This window comes from Quercus robur, chromosome 10, assembly GCF_932294415.1.
Source record: "Quercus robur chromosome 10, dhQueRobu3.1, whole genome shotgun sequence".
NCBI classification, from domain to species: Eukaryota; Viridiplantae; Streptophyta; class Magnoliopsida; order Fagales; family Fagaceae; genus Quercus; species Quercus robur.
In genome coordinates this window covers 14,987,387-15,009,244 of record NC_065543.1, presented here as the reverse complement: position 1 = coordinate 15,009,244, position 21,858 = coordinate 14,987,387, and the positions used below count along the sequence as shown (strand labels likewise).

At 33.8% G+C, this 21,858-nt stretch overlaps 1 protein-coding gene across 4 annotated transcripts in view; it reads left to right on the top strand.

The window, feature by feature from the left end:
- LOC126704432 (germin-like protein subfamily 1 member 20) overlaps positions 1-18,627 on the top strand; it is a 97,436-nt gene extending 78,809 nt beyond the window's left edge. The window contains exons 1-2 of one of the 4 annotated variants that reach the window (XM_050403445.1): positions 6,646-6,821; positions 7,003-7,693. In XM_050403445.1, the coding sequence (XP_050259402.1) occupies positions 6,695-6,821; positions 7,003-7,538 (663 nt within the window). In that variant the 5' untranslated portion in view covers positions 6,646-6,694 and the 3' untranslated portion in view covers positions 7,539-7,693. Of the gene's footprint in view, positions 1-6,645; positions 6,822-7,002; positions 7,694-17,572; positions 17,747-17,931 lie in introns of those variants that run through there. The other 3 variants (XM_050403446.1, XM_050403450.1, XM_050403451.1) reach the window with 3 other exon arrangements.
- Positions 18,628-21,858: the final 3,231 nt, after the last annotated feature.

Sequence of the window (21,858 nt, the reverse complement as noted above, 5' to 3'; positions counted from 1 at the left end):
TCTTAGATTATATTATGTTCATAGTTGAGATTTTCTCAAATGGGGATTGGAAAACTTAATTTTTGTCAATCTTTTTGATTGAGTTTTGTTTTAAATGATAATTTGCTTTGGATGCTGACCCCTTGTGGCAAAATTAACATGTATTTAGGCAAGATTTTCATATATTCATGCATTGTTTAACATACATGTGTAGTGTGTGCACTCTAAGTGTTTGATAAAATGCCTAAATAACATTTTCTTGTTGTTTTGGACTCCGATGAGTACCAATTTTTGGGGATTACCATGATTATGCATGTTTATCATGTTTTGATCATTAGTTATGTGTTTTACACACTTTGTCCCATAAGTGCTTGCTCATGTATTGGCCATGCATCTCACATGCACACTAGATGCATCTTTGCTGCACACACTTTAACATTTGACGTGTTTTGCATTTACTCTTGCTAGTTAAGTCTTTTTAGACTTTTTAGCACATTTAACATGTTCTTGTGTCTATGTCATGCCTTGGTCTACACATTGTTCCATCTTCCTTAGCATGTCATGTTTACTTTATACTTTGTAGTATTTTATTTTTTTTATTTATGTTTTTGTCTTTCATTTGAGCCTCATTTTCTCATTCATCTTGCACCCTACATGCATCATCTTTTACCCTTGTTCATATCTTCTATTCTTTCCCTCCTTCCTCTTGCTTCATTTGTCTATTCGTAACAAAAAGGGGGAAAGTATACCGGTGTGTTTCGTCATTTCTATATGACTCATATGCACATTCTTAGGGGGATAAATTCTACCTCATGCACATTCGTAGGGGTGAGAAAGCCATAGGGGAGATGCATATACCAAAGGAGAGAAGATATTTCTTTTATGAGAAAACCTTGTTTTGTTTTGTTTTGTTTTACTTTATGCTTGTTTTCTCGTTGCTTTATGGTGCTTTGAGTTACTTTTAGCATCTATGCTTTGTTGCTCTCATCACATTGTGTTTATGTGTTGGACATGCATACATCCTTATGCTATTGTGCTTTATTGCTTACATGTTCGAATGATCATTTGCTTTGCTATATGATCATTGTGGTCATTTCCATATAACTGTTTTGTGTTTGATCAAGTTGCTCATATGTTTTACAACATGTTTACTTGATCGTATGTTTACTTGTTACATTATATTTGTCCTTTTATCACTTGATTTACCTTAAGGGTCTAATGTGTTTTGTGCAAGTGTTTTAGGTTATAGGTATACATGTTCCAAGTTCATCACAGCTTCTAGATTTAGGTGTGAGTGAGTTTTGTCATTGTTCCCAAACTCACGTTTAAGTCTACAGTCTATTATAGGGTGTTTTGTCACGGAATAGCCAAAAGGGGAGATTGTTAAGTTATGATTTTTATCAAAACATTAGTATTGGCTTATTCCATGATAAAAAGTGTTGTAATTGCATAAAATTGTTTCATTGTATTTTTGTGGGATTTTATTGTATTGGGTTTAGTATTAAGTTGGTGAAGACTCAAGCTTAATTGAAGATAAAGTGGATTTCGCGAGAAGCTTGCGAAAAGCTAACCCGTGAAAGAGCCACGTGAGAAGCACATGCTGGAAGCTGAAGAGTCATGCCAAGCTGTCATTTTTACTAGTGTCTCGCGGGTAAGGCCTTCTTGCGAGATACCTACAAAACTATCTGCCTAGAGGATTTTTAAGTGTGACTTTCTTACCTTTCACACATTCTATAAATATACCCTCATTACCCACAAATTGTAAGGAGGTCATTCAAAAAGAAAAACCCTAGATAGGTTTTCTACAACACACACACACCTATCTTTTAGAGAAAAAGCTATTCATCCTTAGTGAGAAATCATTCTAGACTCTTCTCTTTCCCTCTCCCATTGTTATACCTTGAGAGAAGATTTGTACCCAAACACAACACACACCTATTCAGAGTGTAGAGAGTGTTTTGGAGCTTGGGAAGCTTTGGAGATTTGCCAAAAGAAGCCGATGAGGCTTGGCGGGTGTAATTGGGCGTATTGAGGGATCCGGAGAGCTAGGGAAAACAAAGCTTCGTTAAGTCAGTTGGTAGCAGGAGCTTGGAGGGTTCAAGTACATTGGATATGAAAGTTCAAATAGTGTATGAAACACCCTTGAACGTTTAGACCCCCAATTACAAAATAACCAATTCAAGCTTTATGACAAACAACAAGTGTGTGGAAAATGAACACAAGCTATAAACAGAATTGGTAAACAATCTAACCCAATTAAAATCACATCCACAACAGAAAAAACAAAAAAAAAACAAAAAAAAAAAAGGTAAAGATTAAGGGAAGAAATATGCAAACACAAGGACAACACAACGATGTGTTATCGAAGAGGAAACCAAAACCCTCAGCGTAAAACCTCCCCGCCGCCCTCCAAGCAGTAAGTAATCCACGAGAAAATGTAGTTGGGATACAAGAATAGCAATAGACCCTCCAAGCCTAATCTACTCAGTGTACCTAAGCCCTCCAAGCTTCTTGCTCCAACGAGGTTGCGCCGAACCTATTTCTTTTCTAACTTCCCGGATTCCGCTACTTGACCATAGCATCAACCAATGTATATTGGTTCCTTCCTAACTGCTTCCCAGAACACCAAACAGACTTCTCACAGTAATGGATATGGTGAGAAAAGGTTTTGGTAAAAGACCTCTCAAGGGTTTAACAATGGAGAGGAAGAGAGTTAAGGAATTTGAAGAGTCTCTTATGTGAAGATTGTAGATGAATCAATCTTGTTTCACTCTAAGGTTTCTCTCTCAAAATTCTCTCTGGAAGCTTTCTTTCTTTCATGGGTATAAGGGGTATTTATACTGGGGTGAGAATGGAATGTGAAGAGTCAGGTTTTTCAAAACAGGGCTGGCTCGTGGCTTGGCTTCGTGGCTTGACTGAGTTGCGAGATCCAGCCACGAGATAACAAAACGGCCAGTTGTCCTATTTTGTCCTGTAGTGCTCCAGCTAGCATGACACTTCAACTTCTAGCATGCCTGGCACGTGTGTATTTTCTGACGGCTTGCAGCCGCAAGTCACCCGCGAGATCCAGCCGCGAGTCTCTGTTTTCTTGCACACTCTTGAGCATTTCAACACTCTATCTCACTCACTACCCTTACAACAATCCCACCTAAATACAGGGTTACTAAATGCTGAAATACAAGCAAATTTGGCACGGAATAGAGCCAACAAGATGGTTGATTAAATTCAACCTTACAAGATAGACTAGGCTTGGACGGTTTTTTGTTATTCGTATATCCAAATTTATTCTCTAGTGGATCGATTTACCTCTTGGAGGGTGGCAGAGAGGTTTTTCACAAAGTTCTTTGATTTCCTCTTTGATAACACATTGGCATGTTATCTTGTGTTTGCATTCTCTCTTCCCTTACTCTTGTGCTTTACTTCTATCGTTTGTTGTTTATGTTTATGCACTAGAGTAGTATCGGTTCATTGTGCACATTTACTCTTGTTTCCGCACTTTGATTAAGTAAGAGTAAAAGTAATATAGCTATAATTTTAAATTTGAAATCTAAACAAGCTCTTATGTTTTCACACAAACCTGAGCTTACACTATTGAACAAAGTTATAATAATTTATATTTTGATAATCACTAAACTCATATATAAGAACCAACTATTACAAAATTTTTTCTCCCCAAAACATATACTGATTTCTTTTTTTCCTCTCCACACAATTTAAAAAATGTGAAAAATTGAGGAAACTAAATGTGTAGTAAACCTTAGTCAAACAATAAATAACATAATGTTGAGGGGGGAAATTGATGCCTTCGAATAAAATATGGGGAAGCCAAGTCAAAACTCAACAATGAGCTCTTGAAATGATGCCCAAAGGCTTTCAGTATGGTGATAAGCCTATCCAAGCAAGAAATAAAGGTTGCACCTTGATAAAACAGCAGCAAAACCCAATAAAAATACTTTTTCAATAGTTAATTAGTACATTAGTGGTCCTGTTTTGATAATACAAGAAAAATAAATTCTCCAGCGGTACGGTGAAATTAAACTTAGTCCAACAGTCAATTATTAAATAGATTTAAGAAAGTGTTCACTTCTGGAAGTCCCTGTATTTCTTGGTCAGGGGGGGGTCTATTGTACTTTTAGTCATCATTACATCTGTAAGGTTGAATTTATTCAATCATTTTGTTGGCATTATTCCGTGCCAAATTTGCTTGTAATTTAGCATTTAGAAACCCTATATTTAGGTGGGAATCATGTAAGGGTAGTGTGTGAGAGAGTGTAATGAAAAGTTTAAGAGTGTGCACTCAAGAAGAGCCTCGCAACTGGATCTTGTGACTAGATCGCGACTGGAGAGTTGCCAAAGGTGGCACACGTGTGAAGCATGCAAGGGAGCTGAATGGTCACGCCAGCTGGAGCACTACAGGACAAAACTTCCAGACTGGCAAGGCAGTTAGCTCGTGACTCGTTCCAGTCGCAAGCTCGAGTCACCAAAATGCCTTGTTCGCATTCCTCACTCATCCTTCTATAAATATCCTTACACCCACAAAATGTAGAGAGCTTCCAGAAAGAATTTTGAGAGAGAAATCCTAAAGAAAACAAGATTGGCTCATCCATAATCTTCATCCTTTGATTCTCCAAGTTCCTCTACTCTCACCCTCTCCATTAATACATCCTTGAGAGGTACATTAGCCAAATCCTTATCTTACCATACCCATATCTGTGAGAAGGTATTTTGGTACTTGGGAAGCAGTTAGGAAGGGACCAATTCATTTTGGTTGATGCAATGGGCGATTGCGGGATTCGGTAAGCTAGAAAAGACAAGGTTTGACGTAACCCTGTTCGAGTAAGAAGCTTGGAGGGCTTAGGTGCACTAGGTAGATTAGGCTTGGAGGGTCTTCTGCTATTCATGTATCCCAACTTTATTCTCTAGTGGATTATTGACCGCTTGGAGGGTGGCGGAGAGGGTTTTCGCCGAGGATTTCGGTTTCCTCTTCGATAACACATCACTGTATTGTCTTTGTGTTTGCATCTCTCTTCCCTGAATCTTTGCCTTTTAATTACTGTTGTGGTTGTGATTAATTTCAGTTTAGATTGTTTTACAAATTCTGTTTTAGCTTATTTTCATATTCCGCACATACATTGTTTGAATATAAACTAGGGTTGGTAATTAGTAAATTGAGGGTCTAAATGTTTATCTGTGTTTTACACACTATTTGAACATTCAACATCATTGGACTTTTAAGTGAAATAATTATGACATAGTATTTTTGCCAAGTGTTAATAATTTTGGGCTTTTGATAAAATAGTGTCAACGTAAATTGGGATTTTCATATAGCTAGTGAGAACTGGGCTTTTTGATGTTGCCAATGAGAACTGGGTTTTCTTGATATTACCAGTGAAAACCGGGCTTTCTTGATTTTGCTAGTGTGAATTGGGCATTTTTACATATTGCCAGTGAGAACTGGGCTTTTTGATGCTGCTAGTGAGAACTGAGCTTTTTTTTATATTGCTAATGAGAACTGGGTTTTTAATAAATAATTTTCCTTGAGATTGAATCATGGCAAATATAAATGGGATTTTTTGAGCGGCTTAGTCCATAGAGTAGAGGCTTGGGCTAATGGGTCTAAGCCCACTTTGGTCCTATTGCTTGGGGTATTTATTTGTTGCCTTGTACTAGAGTTTGCTGTATTGAAAATTGTATTTTCCTCCCCGCTATAGTAAAAATCACAGCAACTCCATGGACATAGGCATATATTGTTTACATAAATCTTTGTGTCATGTGATTGTTCTTGGTCCATAGAGTAGAAGCTTGGGCTAATAGGTCTAAGCCCACTTTGGTCCTATTGCTTGGGGTATTTATTTGTTGCCTCACATTAGAGTTTGCTATATTGAAAATTGTATTTTGCTCCTTGATATTGTAAAAATCACGGCAACTCCATGGACGTAGGCACATATTGTTGAACTACATAAATCTTTGTGCTATGTGATTGTTCTTGGTGCATATATATATATATATATATATATATATATATATATATATATATATATATTTTCTCTGTTTTTTCGTTTCTCATATTTTAATGAATTAGGTTAAATTCCTAACATGAATTAGACTAAGAAATATAATTGAATGAAGAAATTTAAGTACATTTGAACGGTTTTGGTGCCTTTCATTGGCAAAGACTTTACCACTTGATCTTCAATTGGACTTTCATTATTGCAGTTACGTAATACACTAGAAGCTTTGAATCCATCTAATTATGGGTTCTACAATGGCAGTTCTCAAGAAATTTCATAGAAGTAAGCCGAAGTCACACAGAAATTTTCCACCAAAACATTTAGTTATTAACAACCCATTGAAATAAAGATACATCCAAGTTGAATATACGTTGAGATGGTGTGTTCAGTAAGTTGAGAGCTTTATCTTCTGTGGACAGGGTACAGGTTTAGTACACATATAAGCGTAACGTTATCTCATTGAACAGGTCTAATTTGGTGAACATTTAAGGCGCGTGATGGTGGTTAAAGAATACTCTAATTTGTACATCAAAAAGAAAATTGGTAATAGTCGAAGACTTAATGCATCATTCACATATGGAAAATCAGACCTATTCAATGCGTCTAATCTATAAATAGACATGCTTTCCATTCAACATTTTTCATCCCACACTCGAATCCCGAAGCAAAAATATATAGAACAGAAGATCGAATAAGCCTGAAATATGAGGAAAGCTTACCTTGTAACAGTTGCCCTCTTCGCCTTGGCATTCTCTCTTGCCTCTGCCTCTGACCCCGCTCCCCTGCAGGACTTCTGTGTTGCACTTAAGGACTACTCCGACAAGTCAGCTGGTACAAACTCTTCTTTTTTCTTTTTTCAAGTTTCTGCATTATTTTTGTCATGTAAAAAATCTGCACTAACTAGAATATAAATATGGATGAAATAATATTAGCTACTTGGCCTTATTATTTTCTGCATTGAAGTTTTAAGCATTCTTTTTAATGTGTCCATAACAAATATTCCTTTATGCAGTATTTGTTAATGGAAAGTTCTGCAAGGATCCAAAGCTTGTCACAGCTGATGATTTCTACTTTAGTGGATTGAACATTCCTGGGAACACATATAATAAAGTTGGGTCAAACGTCACTAATGTGAACGTGGACACATTTCCAGGCCTCAATACTATTGGCATATCCCTTGCTCGAATCGACTTTGCACCATATGGACAAAATCCGCCCCACACTCACCCTCGCGGCACTGAAATCCTAGTAGTCTTGGAGGGTACTCTCTTCGTTGGTTTTGTAACATCCAACACTGATAATCGCCTCTTCACCAAAACCCTAAACAAAGGGGATGTCTTTGTCTTTCCCGTTGGTCTCATTCACTTTCAAGTCAATGTGGGAAAGACCAATGCAATTGCCATTTCTGGTTTAAGCAGCCAAAATGCAGGCGCAATCACAATAGCAAATGCTGTTTTTGGATCCAATCCTCCCATTAATCCTGACGTTTTGACCAAAGCCTTCCAACTCGACAAGAAAGTGGTTAAATATCTTCAGAAAGAATTCTAAATTTTCAATTAGAAAAAGTAACTGTAAGTGCTATGAAGCACTATATATGGCTCTGTTTATCTCATTGCTATCATAACTAGATTAAAATAAAACGATTGCTTATGTAACTCCTTTTTGGAGGATTTGGAATATAGAAAATGTTGGCATTTTTTTAAGCACCTCCTTTTTCATTTTTCTATTAATCCATGTGGCATTGGCAAAGCAACTATATATTTATAATAATAAAAAAATGCATATTTAATTAAAATTGGGGTTATTTAAGGTTTACTGAAGCTCAAGTACATGTTAAGTTAGATAACAAAAAACGTGTTTCATTTAAGAAATCCTTTTTCCGCCCACATGTGGTATTCCAATCAGCAAAGTCCTTTCTTGATTATGTGCTACATCCCAAGCTTACTTACAAAATCAGCGAGTAAGATAATTTCTACTTATTCATTGATCAAAATGACAACGTACTTGCATCAACAAGCATAATTACACATAATATCAAGGCCAAGAAACCCAATCAAACACCTTCACTTTGATAAAATTTATTCAAAATACCTCAAACATTAGAGTTTTTAAGAAAAATGTAAGGTTAGGCTAAAAAAAATTTAAACTGTTTGATCACAAAGATTTTTGCACCAAGGTGAAGACATGTCAATTACCTACCTTCTAAAGAATTGGAGGATCTGCTAAATTGGACCTAAAATGAGAAAGCTATCACACAAACGAGAAAACTCTCCAACACCGAAACTCAAACCTCATTGAGGGTTTGATCGAAACAAAGCCAAACAATCTTTGAATCACACAAGCAATATATTGTTGGAAAGGTTGTGTGAGTTAAAGACTACTCGAACCAAAGCATATTTTCCGTCCTAAGCTTTGCAAAGACATATGGTTTGACCACTTCTAAGATTGAGAAGACCTCTATGCAAACACATGTAATTTCACTACGATAAACTAGAAAAGATTAAGACTGACAAATTTCTAGGAGCCATAACTTTCGCTATTACCTATGATTTATGCTATCTCTACGCACTTACAATTCGTTCACGTGGTGAGTTGTGAGTGGTAGAGATGTGATGATGGGTTTATGTGAGGACATATTTCTATCACTCACAACTCACCACGTAGACAAGCTGTGGCACAAGTTGTGTCATTTTATATGGTCCTAGCATTATCCCATATAACATATGCAAGCATACATCCTTCATGATAATATTAACCAATGTCAAAATCTATCAAAATAGCGATAAGTTTAGGGTTTTTTTATAATTATTTTCCACCCAAAATATTAAAATTTCAAATTTCTTTTAAAATGTGGAAATTTTATCAAAATTATGCTAAATTTGGTTTTTTAACTACCCACCTAAAAACATCAAATTTTCAAAATGCATAATTTCAATTAAAATTTTGCCCAAATTTTGGTTATTTCATTTTCAATTGAAAAATCTTGAATTTTCAAATCATTTCCAAAATGCAAAAATTCTGTTCAAATTGTACACGTGCTCTAATTTAGCCAATTAAATTTCTAAATAAGAAGTTCAAAATCAACAAAATTTTCATAAATTCAAGTTGATATATAGTGTGCGTTTGGATACCGCTTATTTTGCTAAAAACTGAAAACAATAAAAAAGTAATTTCTGGTTAATGCTTTTTACTGTTCACTACTATTCAGCACTGTTCATTGGCCTAAATATATTGTTCATGTCCCATGAACAGTGCATTAAGCGTTGGTTTAAAAAAAAAAATGCCTAAAACGCAAAACGTCCAAAACGTGGACGCGATCCAAACAAACACATAACCCACTGCTATTTGATAGCTTTGGTTCAGCAAATTTCGTAAAAATAATTAAAAAAGAAAAGAAGCAGAGGCTTGATAGAGGGATAAACCAGATATGAAGCCAGACATATTCCTTTGTTTGTAAGGGATAATCCTCTTACATACAGCTCTATGATTTTTTATAGGGAGGTCAGTAAGAAGATACATCTTACATAAAATATGAATCTTATGTCTACATGGTTTCCTTATTACAAATTTGATTATAGTACGTACTAGTAATAGAATAAAAAATAATGAACATTGTACTATCATTGTAATACAAATTTGACATATTTTTTCTTAGTATAATGAACATGTTAATTATTGTTGTTAAGTGAATTTTAATTGTTATTGCTTAAAATACTTTTATTTATTATTAGTTTATGACGATTATATGTTTACATTGTACTATCAATGTAAGATTTATAATATAGATAATTATACTATATACATTTGCAAAAACTATACAATATTGTACACATTTGTTTAAAAACAATGTAAATATTACAATGATAGTACAATGTAAACTATGAAGTTTTCATTAGTTTATTTCAAGTTTATTAAGATTTAAATGGGCTTTTTAAAAAGATTTTAGATGAAAAAAGTTTTTACTTTGTTGTTGGGCTTACTATTTCTCCCAGATTTTAGATAAAATTGGATTATTGTTAGGTGTTTTTTTTTTTTTTTTTTTTATTTAAAAAGATTAAAATATTGTTAAGATGATCATAATTAAATTTATTTCATGTGGATTTTAAAAAAATTTAGAATCAGGGTGTTCAAATTTTTATTTAGGAGGGTCAAATAAAAGAAATGAAATATATTATATATATATTGCTAGCTCAGGGAGTTTATTTGATGAACCCCCGAACTCTACATTGTGCCGCCCATGCTTTGCTTTACATACAGAAGATCAGTATGGCTTCGTTTCAATTGTCAAGCCTCTTCTAGAGCTTGGTTCTTTCCTCCTAGTTTCTCAAGCATTATGGATAATACATGTAACATTGATGAGAAAAATTACGTAAGTCTTAATGATGTTTTAAGATAAAATTAAGCATTATCCACAATTCCTTAAAGAAAACGCTTATCCATTATAAACCAAAAGATTTAATTTTTCAAGTAGTCACCTACAAAATGCATTAGAGTTTTTATTTTTATTTTTTTGAGGTCAAAATGCTTTAGATTTTATGAATACACTAGTCGCAAACCCAAACAATGCGCAGGAAAATTTCAAATAATATTTTTTTTTTTTTGTTAAGCAAAAAATGAGAATAGTAGTTTAGACTTTAAGTGATAGTCCCAAATCCATCTCAAAATAATGTGATTACATTCTAATATATAATATATATTCCATAAGGAAGTCTATATCTTTTTTTTTTTTTTTAAATATCAAGAAAACATATTGCATTTTACTTTCAATTATTATATATGGCAAGATATTATGTAATACGTTATAATATATCCAGATATGCTTCAAAACACAATAAAATTAAAAAAAGGAAAATATATAATTTTTATCAGAAAATGAAAATGAATCTTGATTATTTCACATGAAAACTAACATTATTTTTTATTTTTGGAGAAGTTAATGAGCATTTTATATAAACTTTGTTTCCATATAATAATTTATATTTTGATAATCACTAAAATCATATATAAGGACCAACTATTACAAAATGTTTTCTCCCCAAAACATATACTGATTTCTTTTTTTCCTTTCCACACTATTTAAAAAATGTGAAAAATTGAGGAAACTAAATGTGTAGTAAAGCTTAGTCAACCAATAAATAACATAATGTTGAGGGGGGAAATTGATGCCTTCGAATAAAATATGGGAAAGCCAAGCTGAAACTCAACGATGGTCTCTTGAAATGATGCCCAAAGGCTTTTGATGTGGTGATAAGCCTATCCAAGCAAGAAATAAAGGTTGCACCCTGATAAAATAGTAGCAAAGCCCAATAAAAATACTTTACAATAGTTAATTAGTACATTAGTGGTCCTTTTTTGATATTACAAGAAAAATAAATTCTCCAGCGGTAGGGTGAAATTAAACTTAGTCCAATAGTCAATTATTAAATAGATATAAGAAAGTGTTCACTTCTGGAAGTCCTTGTATGTCTTGGCCAAGGGGCTCTATTGTATTTCCCGCCATCATTACATCAATATGAGGGAAGAATTTCATTGTTACGAATACATTATATCCTTCAATAGTAAAAAAAAAAAAAAAAAAAAAAAAAAAAAATGGTTTCATGGTAAGAAGAAAGGGGTTATTTGGCATGGTGTGAAGGGAGAAAGAGATTCCAGCTCAGTGTAGCAAATATTGAACTAAGATTCTTAGATAATATATATATATATATATATATATATATATATATGTGTGTGTGTGTGTGTGTGTGTGTGTGTGTGTAAGCTTGTGATGGTATGATAGAGTTAATGCTGAAACTATGTCTTTAACAGGTAAATGGTTGTTTATGACTGATTAGGAAGTATTTGTGGGGTTAGAATAGGCAAAAAAGGAAAGGGGATGTCTAAGGCTAAGAGCGTGTAGGCTAAGGGGAATGATTTATGAGCTGGGGAAAGTTAAACCACAAGCAAAGTAAAAAGAATGGCAGAAATTTCAGAGGGGTTGGTGTGTGTTTTGTGGGTTGATGTGCTTATCCTTTTATAGTGGAGTTTAGGGAGGTATTAATTAGCAAAAGTCCAAAACGTAGGACTGGGCAGAATAGTAGGCTTGATTATCCTAGGAATTGGCTATAAATGGTGGATTCTCTTTTGGGCTGTCTTGCCTCTTTAGGCAATGTCACACATGGGTAAAATCAGCATAATCTTTTATTAAATGCTTGGATCTTTGAGGTTATATTCACCCAATGAGGTTAAGACAAGCATTATGGAAGGATGTTAGTGCTACAACTGAGATTTGGATCCTAGGAAGTAGGATTCCAACACCCCAACCCAGGTGTCAAAGTTTAAGCCCACCTTAGAAGGTTCCACTAGAGATCCCGTTTTTGCCCTCCAAACCACATGTTCCCAAATTTTTCCCTTTAGGATTCATGGGCTTGACACATGAACCATTTCTTGAACGTTTTGACATTTATAGCATTGATTCGTTAAGACTTGGATAACTTGGTTATGGCTCCCCTTCCTCTAGAGATATAGTCTTAAGGAAAGTGATGAAATTTTATTTCCCATTAGACTTCAGCTGCTAGTACAACCCCTAGGCACTGTCCACGTCAGGGAGAAGGTGACAGAAAAGTGATGGGATAGCCCCTAGTTCATTCTTAAAGACTTGGTTCTCTTGTAAAGGCCTTCAGCTAGACCTTGGTCAAGGATGACCAAAAGGGAAGTTGGTTGTCTATTTTAGTCCTCTACATTTGCTGGAGTTCTTTGGATCAGGCTTGCTCACATGGATTGGACCCTTTGGGCTGGGCTATGCTCATCCCCCTTTTTACTTGGGCTTGTTCTCCTTTTATAGCATATTTGGACCTACAAAAGGACATATATTGCCATGGGTTTTTCATCCCTCATGGGCTCTTATTATTAGTGAATATTTTGGGTTTTGATAGATATTTGTAATGGGTCTTTGGGCAATGAGTTGTAATATTTAAAATAACAGCATAAGCTTAATTACTTCAAAATGCTTTTGTAAATAACATTTACTATTTTTTTGAAATGATGAATTCCATATCATAAGTAATGTTTATGGTTCCCGATAACCACGCCATAATTTAAATGGTGAGCTTGTAGGATGAATAGTTACCATGAGTTTTGAAAATAAATAATATGAATGTTGTGATATAAATAGTGACCATGGGTTATTACTATACAAATTTCATCAGTTTATAATATGGTATGAGATAAACATCATAATTTTTTATGATAAATAACTTTCCATGAGCTTTTATAAGATGATTTCCATGATTTTTGAGAACTGATAATTGCCATAGATTATATTAATGTTTAAGAAATTAAAACATTGTTCATCATTGGACTTTTAAGTGAAATAATTGTGACATAGTATTTTTGCCAAGTGTTAATAATCTTGGGCTTTTGATAAAATAGTGCCAATGTACATTGGGTTTTTGATATTGCCAGTGAGAATTGGGTTTTTTGATTTTGCCAATGAGAACTAGGTTTTCTTGATATTGCTAGTGAGAACCTGGCTTTCTTGATATTGCCAATGAGAATTGGGCTTTTGTTTTATATTGCTAGTGAGAACTGGGCTTTTTGATGTTGGTAGTGAGAATTGAGCTTTTTTGATATTGCCCGTGAAAACTGGGCTTTTAAAAAATAATTTTCCTTGAGATTCAATCATGGGCTTTGCTTTTGGATTGGATTTGAGAGTTGGTTGCAAAGCCTACATGGTTATCCTTTTTCAAAAGAATTGCAAATATTGTGTTACTTTTTTAAAAATCCAAACACAATCAAGAAGTTGTAATTCCATGGAGTAAACATAAATTTCCATTGCAAAGGAAGATATTGGTTGCTAGCAAAATTAGCAAATCACTCTAAGAGTATTTACAATCTAAACAAATGAGGGAAAGACAGAAAGGAATATACATTTTTCATTATTTTGAGATGAGAAGTTTTGGAAATGTATCATTTTTCAACGAAATACAATTTGATATTGATAGTCCAATGTTTGGTACATGTGTTTAAACACATATTTTCAGTTTTTAAACAACATTACATGCATTTTCACACACTTTTTCATCCACATGTACTTCCAAAAAATACATACAACATTACTAGAATAATGTTACCAAACGGCCCCATTATTATATATTTTGGATGGACAATAAAATAATCATGGATTATGATTTGTTTGGTAATGTAGTTTATTTTGATTCCATGTACTGAACCAATAAAAACTTTTATCATTGGCACCTATAATTGGAGTGTATCATCATAGACAAACAATGGTCTTTGGTGTTGCATTTTTGTGTGAGGAAACTGCTAAATCTGATTCCTAATTATTTCTAACTTTAATAAGAGTGAGGTGTGGAAAGAGGCTAGTCACAATTTTTACTAACCAAGATGCCAAAGCAAATGCATAAGTGTTACTAGAATCTTATCATCGTTTATGTCAATTGCATTTAATTTCAAAATGTTCTCAAACCTTTTAACAATATTTAGGGAAGTTCAAGTTCATTTGCTGAAGAATTCAAAAGTTACATCTGTGATCATGAGTACAAGGATGGTTTTATTCAAGCATGTGAATAATTGTTGGATAACAGAAGATCTCTGACAAAATAGGTGGTTGAAAGGAATTTTTGAAGTTAGAGAAAAATGAGCAATGGTATAGCATGCTTATCATTGTCTCTATGGTTGATTTGTAGTGTGCAATTGGTCACTTTCAGGCTTTATGGGTATGAGCTCTTGAAATGAGCTTCAAGTCTTCATCATCTTATGGTTGAGATGATGATATTAATGACTAGTGTGCTGGAACTTCAACGAATGAAGTTTTTAGAGTTGATTTGGAAGATGTTCAGGGCATTTGGTTACTTATTTGCTTAGGCTTTTAGGGGATAATTATAGTAGTTTGTAGTATGTTAGAGAGGTGGGGGGGAGGTTGTACAACCTTTGGCTTTGGTTGTGCTCTTTGTTGATAGTGATGTTGCGCAATAATAACCTATTCCTCTTTACTTGTAGTTTCTCAACTCATGTGTTACCTCTTGGGAGCTTGAATCGAAAAGTGGAGCTAAAATTCAGAAAATAGGAGTTTCTAAGCATAAGGGGATTGTCACTTCAATTTACACCCTAGGATTGCCAATTGACACTCCCACTTAGGGTCAAAGTTGTTGGAAAATATGACTAAATAAACAAGTTTTGATTCAACAATACAAACCCTAAAAAAAATTAGCAATGACAAAAATAAATAGATAGAGTTAGAAAGATCTCACAAACTATAGAATCACGCAAAATGCGTTGTCTTTAAAGGTTGATTCGTGCCACCCGGAGTAGAACTCGGTGTGAATGGCTCTCTTGGCCGAACAACCCCCCAAGATTAGACTATAGTAATTTCTTCAAGTTGATCACACACTCAAGCAAGAAGAACTAGGAACAACCTTAATTTGTCTTTCCTTAAAACTAAAAATTGATGCTGAAATTTTTAGTGGAGATGAGCAAAAAAAACAGAGGGAAGAGAGGTGGCTGCTGTAGCTGAAAAACTTAAGAGCTAAAGAGGGGAATATAGGGTTTATATACTAACTAATGAGGGCTGAAGGGCTGCAAGTGTAACAGTCACTGTGCAAGCCAACGGGCTGCACATTTAATGCCCCAACGAGCTGCTCAATTAATGCCCAACGGGCAGAACCAAAAAGGGCTGAAAGGAAAAGAATGGAAAAATAGAATGAGGCCCAAGAATGATGTAACAAACCCAAACCCAAGCCCAAGCCAACACCTAGCCCATTGTGATCCAACTTACCACCTAAGATGTGCAAAGCCTTATAAACTCATAACAAGATTCATTCCTCACCAATGTGGGACACAAACATACATTAAGTGTTTGAAACACACACATACTCCAACAAAAGTGTCGTAGGACGTTTTGATTCAAAGGGCCTATTTGGTTTTGTGGAGCTTAAATTATGTGTTCGATCTGGATTGTGACCCAACCCGACTTGGAAGCCCAAGCCCAAGCCAACACCTAGCCCATTGTGATCCAACTTACCACCTAAGATGTGCAAAGCCTTATAAACTCATAACAAGATTCATTCCTAACCAATGTGGAACACAAACATACATTAAGTGTTTGAAACACACACATACTCCCACAAAAGTGTCGTAGGACGTTTTGATTCAAAGGGCCTATTTGGTTTTGTGGAGCTTAAATTATGTGTTCGATCTGGATTGTGACCCAACCCGACTTGGAAGCGTGATAATTATAAATGAGATTTTTTGTGAGGCATAGTCCATACAGTAGAGGCTTTGGCTAATAGGTCTAAGCCCACTTTGGTCCTATTGCTTGGGGTATTTATTTGTTGCCTCATACTAGAGTTTGCTATATCGAAAATTGTATTTTTCTCCCTGATATATTAAATATCACAGCAACTCCATGGACATAGGCACATATTGTTGAACTACATAAATCTTTGTGTCATGTGATTGTTCTTGGTCCATAGAGTAGAAGCTTGGGCTAATAGGTCTAAGCCCACTTTGGTCCTATTGCTTGGGGTATTTATTTGTTGCCTCACATTTTTTTTTTTTTTTTGCTAAAAGAAAAATATTTATTGAACCAAGACAGAAACAGAAGCCTGGGCAGCCTCAGCCAAGATTACATCAACAAAACTTGGAGGACCAAAACCCATATCAAAAGAACCAAAAAAAAGACTGGCTAAGAGACCAATTGGCTAGCACATGCGCAGCCCAATTAGCCTCTCTATGAACCCAATTAAAAATTACTTGGCCATGATCACTAATTACATTCTTAACCGAGTCCACAAAATTGTTGCCTCACATTAGAGTTTGCTGTATTGAAAATTGTATTTTTCTCCTTCATATAGTAAAAATCACGGCAACTCCATGGACGTAGGCACATATTGTTGAACTACATAAATCTTTGTGCCATGTGATTGTTCTTGGTGCATGTATATATATATATATATATATATTTCTCTGTTTTTTTGTTTCTCATAGTTTCATGAATTAGGTTAAATTCCTAACATGAATTAGACTAAGAAATATAATTGAATGAAGAAATTTAAGTACATTTGAAAGGTTATGGTGCCTTTCATTGGCAAAGACTTTACCACTTGATCTTCAATTGGACTTTCATTATTGCAGTTACGTAATACACTAGAAGCTTTGAATCCATCTAATTATGGGTTCTACAATGGTAATTCTCAAGCAATTTCATTGAAGTAAGCCCAAGTCACACAGAAATTTTCCACCAAAATATTAAGTTATTAACAACCCATTGAAATAAAGATACATCCAAGTTGAATATACGTTGAGATGGTGTGTTCAGTAAGTTGAGAGCCTTATCTTTTGTGGACAGAGTACAGGTTTAGTACACATATAAGCGTAACGTTATCTCATTGAATAGGTCTAATTTGGTGAACATTTAAGGCGCGTGATAGTGGTTAAAGAATACTCTAATTTGTACATCAAAAAGAAAATTGGTAATAGTCGAAGACTTAATGCATCATTCACATATGGAACATCGGACCTATTCAATGTGTCTAATCTATAAATAGACATGCTTTGCATTGAACATTTTTCATCCCTCACTCGAATCCCGAAGCAAAGATATATAGAACAGAAGATCGAGTAAGCCTGAAATATGAGGAAAGCTTACCTTCTAACTGTTGCCCTCTTCGCCTTGGCATTCTCTCTTGCCTCTGCCTCTGACCCCGCTCCCCTGCAGGACTTCTGTGTTGCACTTAAGGACTACTCCGACAAGTCAGCTGGTACAAACTTTTTTTTCTTTTTTCAAGTTTCTGCATTATTTTCGTCATGTAAAGAATCTACACTAACTAGAATATAAATATGGAAGAAATAATATTAGCTACTTGGCCTTATTATTTTCTGCATTGAAGTTTTAAGCATTCTTTTTAATGACTAGCTCCATAACAATAAATATTCCTTTATGCAGTATTTGTTAATGGAAAGTTCTGCAAGGATCCAAAGCTTGTCACAGCTGATGATTTCTACTTTTGTGGATTGAACATTCCTAGGAACACATATAATAAAGTTGGGTCAAACGTCACTAATGTGAACGTGGACACATTTCCAGGCCTCAATACTCTTGGCATATCCCTTGCTCGAATTGACTTTGCACCATATGGACAAAATCCTCCCCACACTCACCCTCGTGGCACTGAAATCCTAGTAGTCTTGGAGGGTACTCTCTTCGTTGGTTTTGTAACATCCAACACTGATAATCGCCTCTTCACCAAAACTCTAAACAAAGGGGATGTCTTTGTCTTTCCCGTTGGTCTCATTCACTTTCAAGTCAATGTGGGAAAGACCAATGCAATTGCCATTTCTGGTTTAAGCAGCCAAAATGCAGGCGCAATCACAATAGCAAATGCTGTTTTTGGATCCAATCCTCCCATTAATCCTGACGTTTTGACCAAAGCCTTCCAACTCGACAAGAAAGTGGTTAAATATCTTCAGAAAGAATTCTAAATTTTCAATTAGAAAAAGTAATTGTAAGTGCTATGAAGCACAAGATATATGGCTCTGTTTATCTCATTGCAATCATAACTAGATTAAAATAAAACGATTGCTTATGTAACTCCTTTTTGGAGGATTTGGAATATAGAAAATGTTGGCATTTTTTTAAGCACCTCCTTTTTCATTTTTCTGTTAATCCATGTGGCATTGGCAAAGCAACTATATATTTATAACAAAAAAATGCATATTTAGTTAAAATTGGGGTTATTTAAGGTTTACTGAAGCTCAAGTACATGTTAAGTTAGAAAACAAAAAACGTGTTTCATTTAAGAAATCCTTTTTCCGCCCACATGCGGTATTCCAATCAGCAAAGTCCTTTCTTGATTATGTGCTACATCCCAAGCTTACTTAAAAGATCACCGAGTAAGATAATTTCTACTTATTCATTGATCAAAATGATAACGTACTTGCATCAACAAGCATAATTACACATAATATCAAGGCCAAGAAACCCAATCAAACACCTTCACTTTGATAAAATTTATTCAAAATACCTCAAACATGAGAGTTTTTAAGAAAAATGTAAGGTTAGGCTAAAAAATATTTTAACTGTTTGATCCCAAAGATTTTTGCACCAAGGTGAAGACATGTCAATTACCTACCTTCTAAAGAATTAGAGGATCCGCTAAGTTTGACCTAAAATGAGAAATATATCACACAAACGAGAAAACTCTCCAACACCGAAACTCAAACCTCATTGAGGGTTTGATCGAAACCAAGCCAAACAATTGGAAAGGTTGTGTGAGATAAAGACTTCCCGAACCAAAGCATATGTTCGATAGGTGGGTGTCCTAAGCTTTGCAAAGACAAATGGTTTGACCACTTCTGAGATCAAGAAGACCTCTATGCAAACACATGTAATTTCACTACGATAAACTAGAAAAGTTTAAGACATACAAATTTCTAGGAGCCATAACTTTCGCTATTACGTATGATTTATGCTATCTCTACCCACTTACAATTCTTTCACGAGGTGAGTTGTGAGTGGTAGAGATGTGACGGTGGGTTTATGTGAGGACATATTTCTATCACTCACAACTCACCACATAGACGAACTGTGGCACAAGTCATGTCATTTTATATGGTCCTAGCATTACCCCGTATAACATATGCATACATACATCCTTCATGATCATATTAACCAATGTCGAAATCTATCAAAATAGCGATAAATTAGGGGTTTTTTTATAATTATTTTCCACCCAAAATATTAAAATTTCAAATTTCTTTTAAGAAATTTTATCAAAATTATGCTAAATTTGGTTTTTTAACTACCCACCTAAAAACATCAAATTTTCAAAATGCATAATTTCAGTTAAAATTTTATCCAAACTTTGGTTATTTCATTTTCAATTGAAAATTCTTGAATTTTCAAATTATTTCCAAAATGCAAAAATTCTGTTCAAATTGTACACGTGCTCTAATTTAGCAAATTAAATTTCTAAATAAGAAGTTCAAAATCAATAAAATTTTCATAAATTCAAGTTGATATATAACCCACTGCTATTTGATAGCTTTGGTTCAGCAAATTTCGTCAAAAATAATTAAAAAAGAAAAGAAGCAGAGGCTTGATGGAGGGATAAACCAGATATGAAGCCAGACATATTCCTTTGTTTGTAAGGGATAATCCTCTTACATACAGCTCTATGATTTTTTATAGGGAGGTCAGTAAGAAGATACATCTTAGGTAAAATATGAATCTTACGACCTACATGATTTCCTTATTACAAATTTGATTATAGTACGTACTAGTAATAGAATAAAAAATAAACTATAGGTTCATTTGACATATTTTTTCTTAGTATAATGAACATGTTAATTATTGTTGTTAAGTGAATTTTAATTATTACTGCTTAAATACTTTTATTTATTAGTTTATGACGGTTATATATTTACATTGTACTATCAATGTAAGATTTATATTATAGATAATTATACTATATACATTTGCAAAAACTATACAATATTGTACACATTTGTTTAGAAACCATGTAAATATTACAATGATAGTACAATGTAAACTATGAATTTTTCATTACTTTATTTCAAGTTTATTAAGATCTAAATGGGCATTTTAAAAAGATTAGAGAAGAAAAAAAATTTTACTTTGTTGTTGGGCTTACTATTTCTCCTAGATTTTAGATAAAATTGGATTATTGTTAGGCTTTTTTTGTATTTAAAAAGATTAAAATATTGGTAAGATGATCATAATTAAACTTATTTCAAGTGGACTTTTAAAAAATTTAGAATCAGAGTGTCCAATTTTTATATAGGAGGGTCAAAATATATATATATATATATATATATATATATATATATATATATATATATATATATAATTGCTAGCTCAAGGGTTCATTTGATGAACCCCCGAACTAGACATTGCGTCGCCCATGCTTACATACAGAAGATCATGTATGGCTTTGTTCCAATTGTCAAGCCTCTTCCAGAGCTTGGTTCTTTCCTCCTAGCTTCTCAAGCATTATGGATAATACATGTATCATTGATGAGAAAAATTACATAAGTCTTAATGTTGTTTTAAGATAAAATTAGGCATTATCCACAATTCCTTAAAGAAAACACTTAGCCATTATAAACCAAAAGATTTAATTTTTCAAGTGGTCACCTACAAAATGCATTAGAGTTTCTATTTTTATTTTTTTGAGGTCAAAATGCTTTAGATTTTATGAATACACTAGTCGCAAACCCAAACAATGAGCAGGAAAATTTCAAATAATATATATATATATATATATATATATATATATTTTTTTTTTTTTGGTTAAGCAAAAAATGAGAATAGTAGTTGAGACTTTAAGTGATGGTCCCAAATCCATCTCAAAATAATGTGATTACATTCTAATATATAATATATATTCAATAAGGAAGTCTATATCTTTTTTTTTTTTTTTTTTTTGCAAGAAAACATATTGCATTTTACTTTCAATTATTATATATGGCAAGACATTATGTAATACGTTATAATATATTGAGATAGGCTTCAAAACACAAAAAATTTAAAAAAAAATTAAAAAAAGGAAAATACATAATTTTTATTAGAAAATGAAAATGAATCTTGATTATTTCACGTGAAAACTAACATTTTTTTTTTTTTTTTTTGGGAGAAGTTAATGAGCATTTTATACAAACTTTGTTTCCATTTTATCATATAAAAACTATTGAACAAAGTTATAATAATTTATATTTTGATAATCACTAAACTCATATATAAGAACCAACTATTACCAAAAAATTTTCTCCCCAAAACATATACTGATTTCTTTTTTTCCTTTCCACACAATTTAAAAAATGTGAAAAATTGGGGAAACTAAATGTGTAGTAA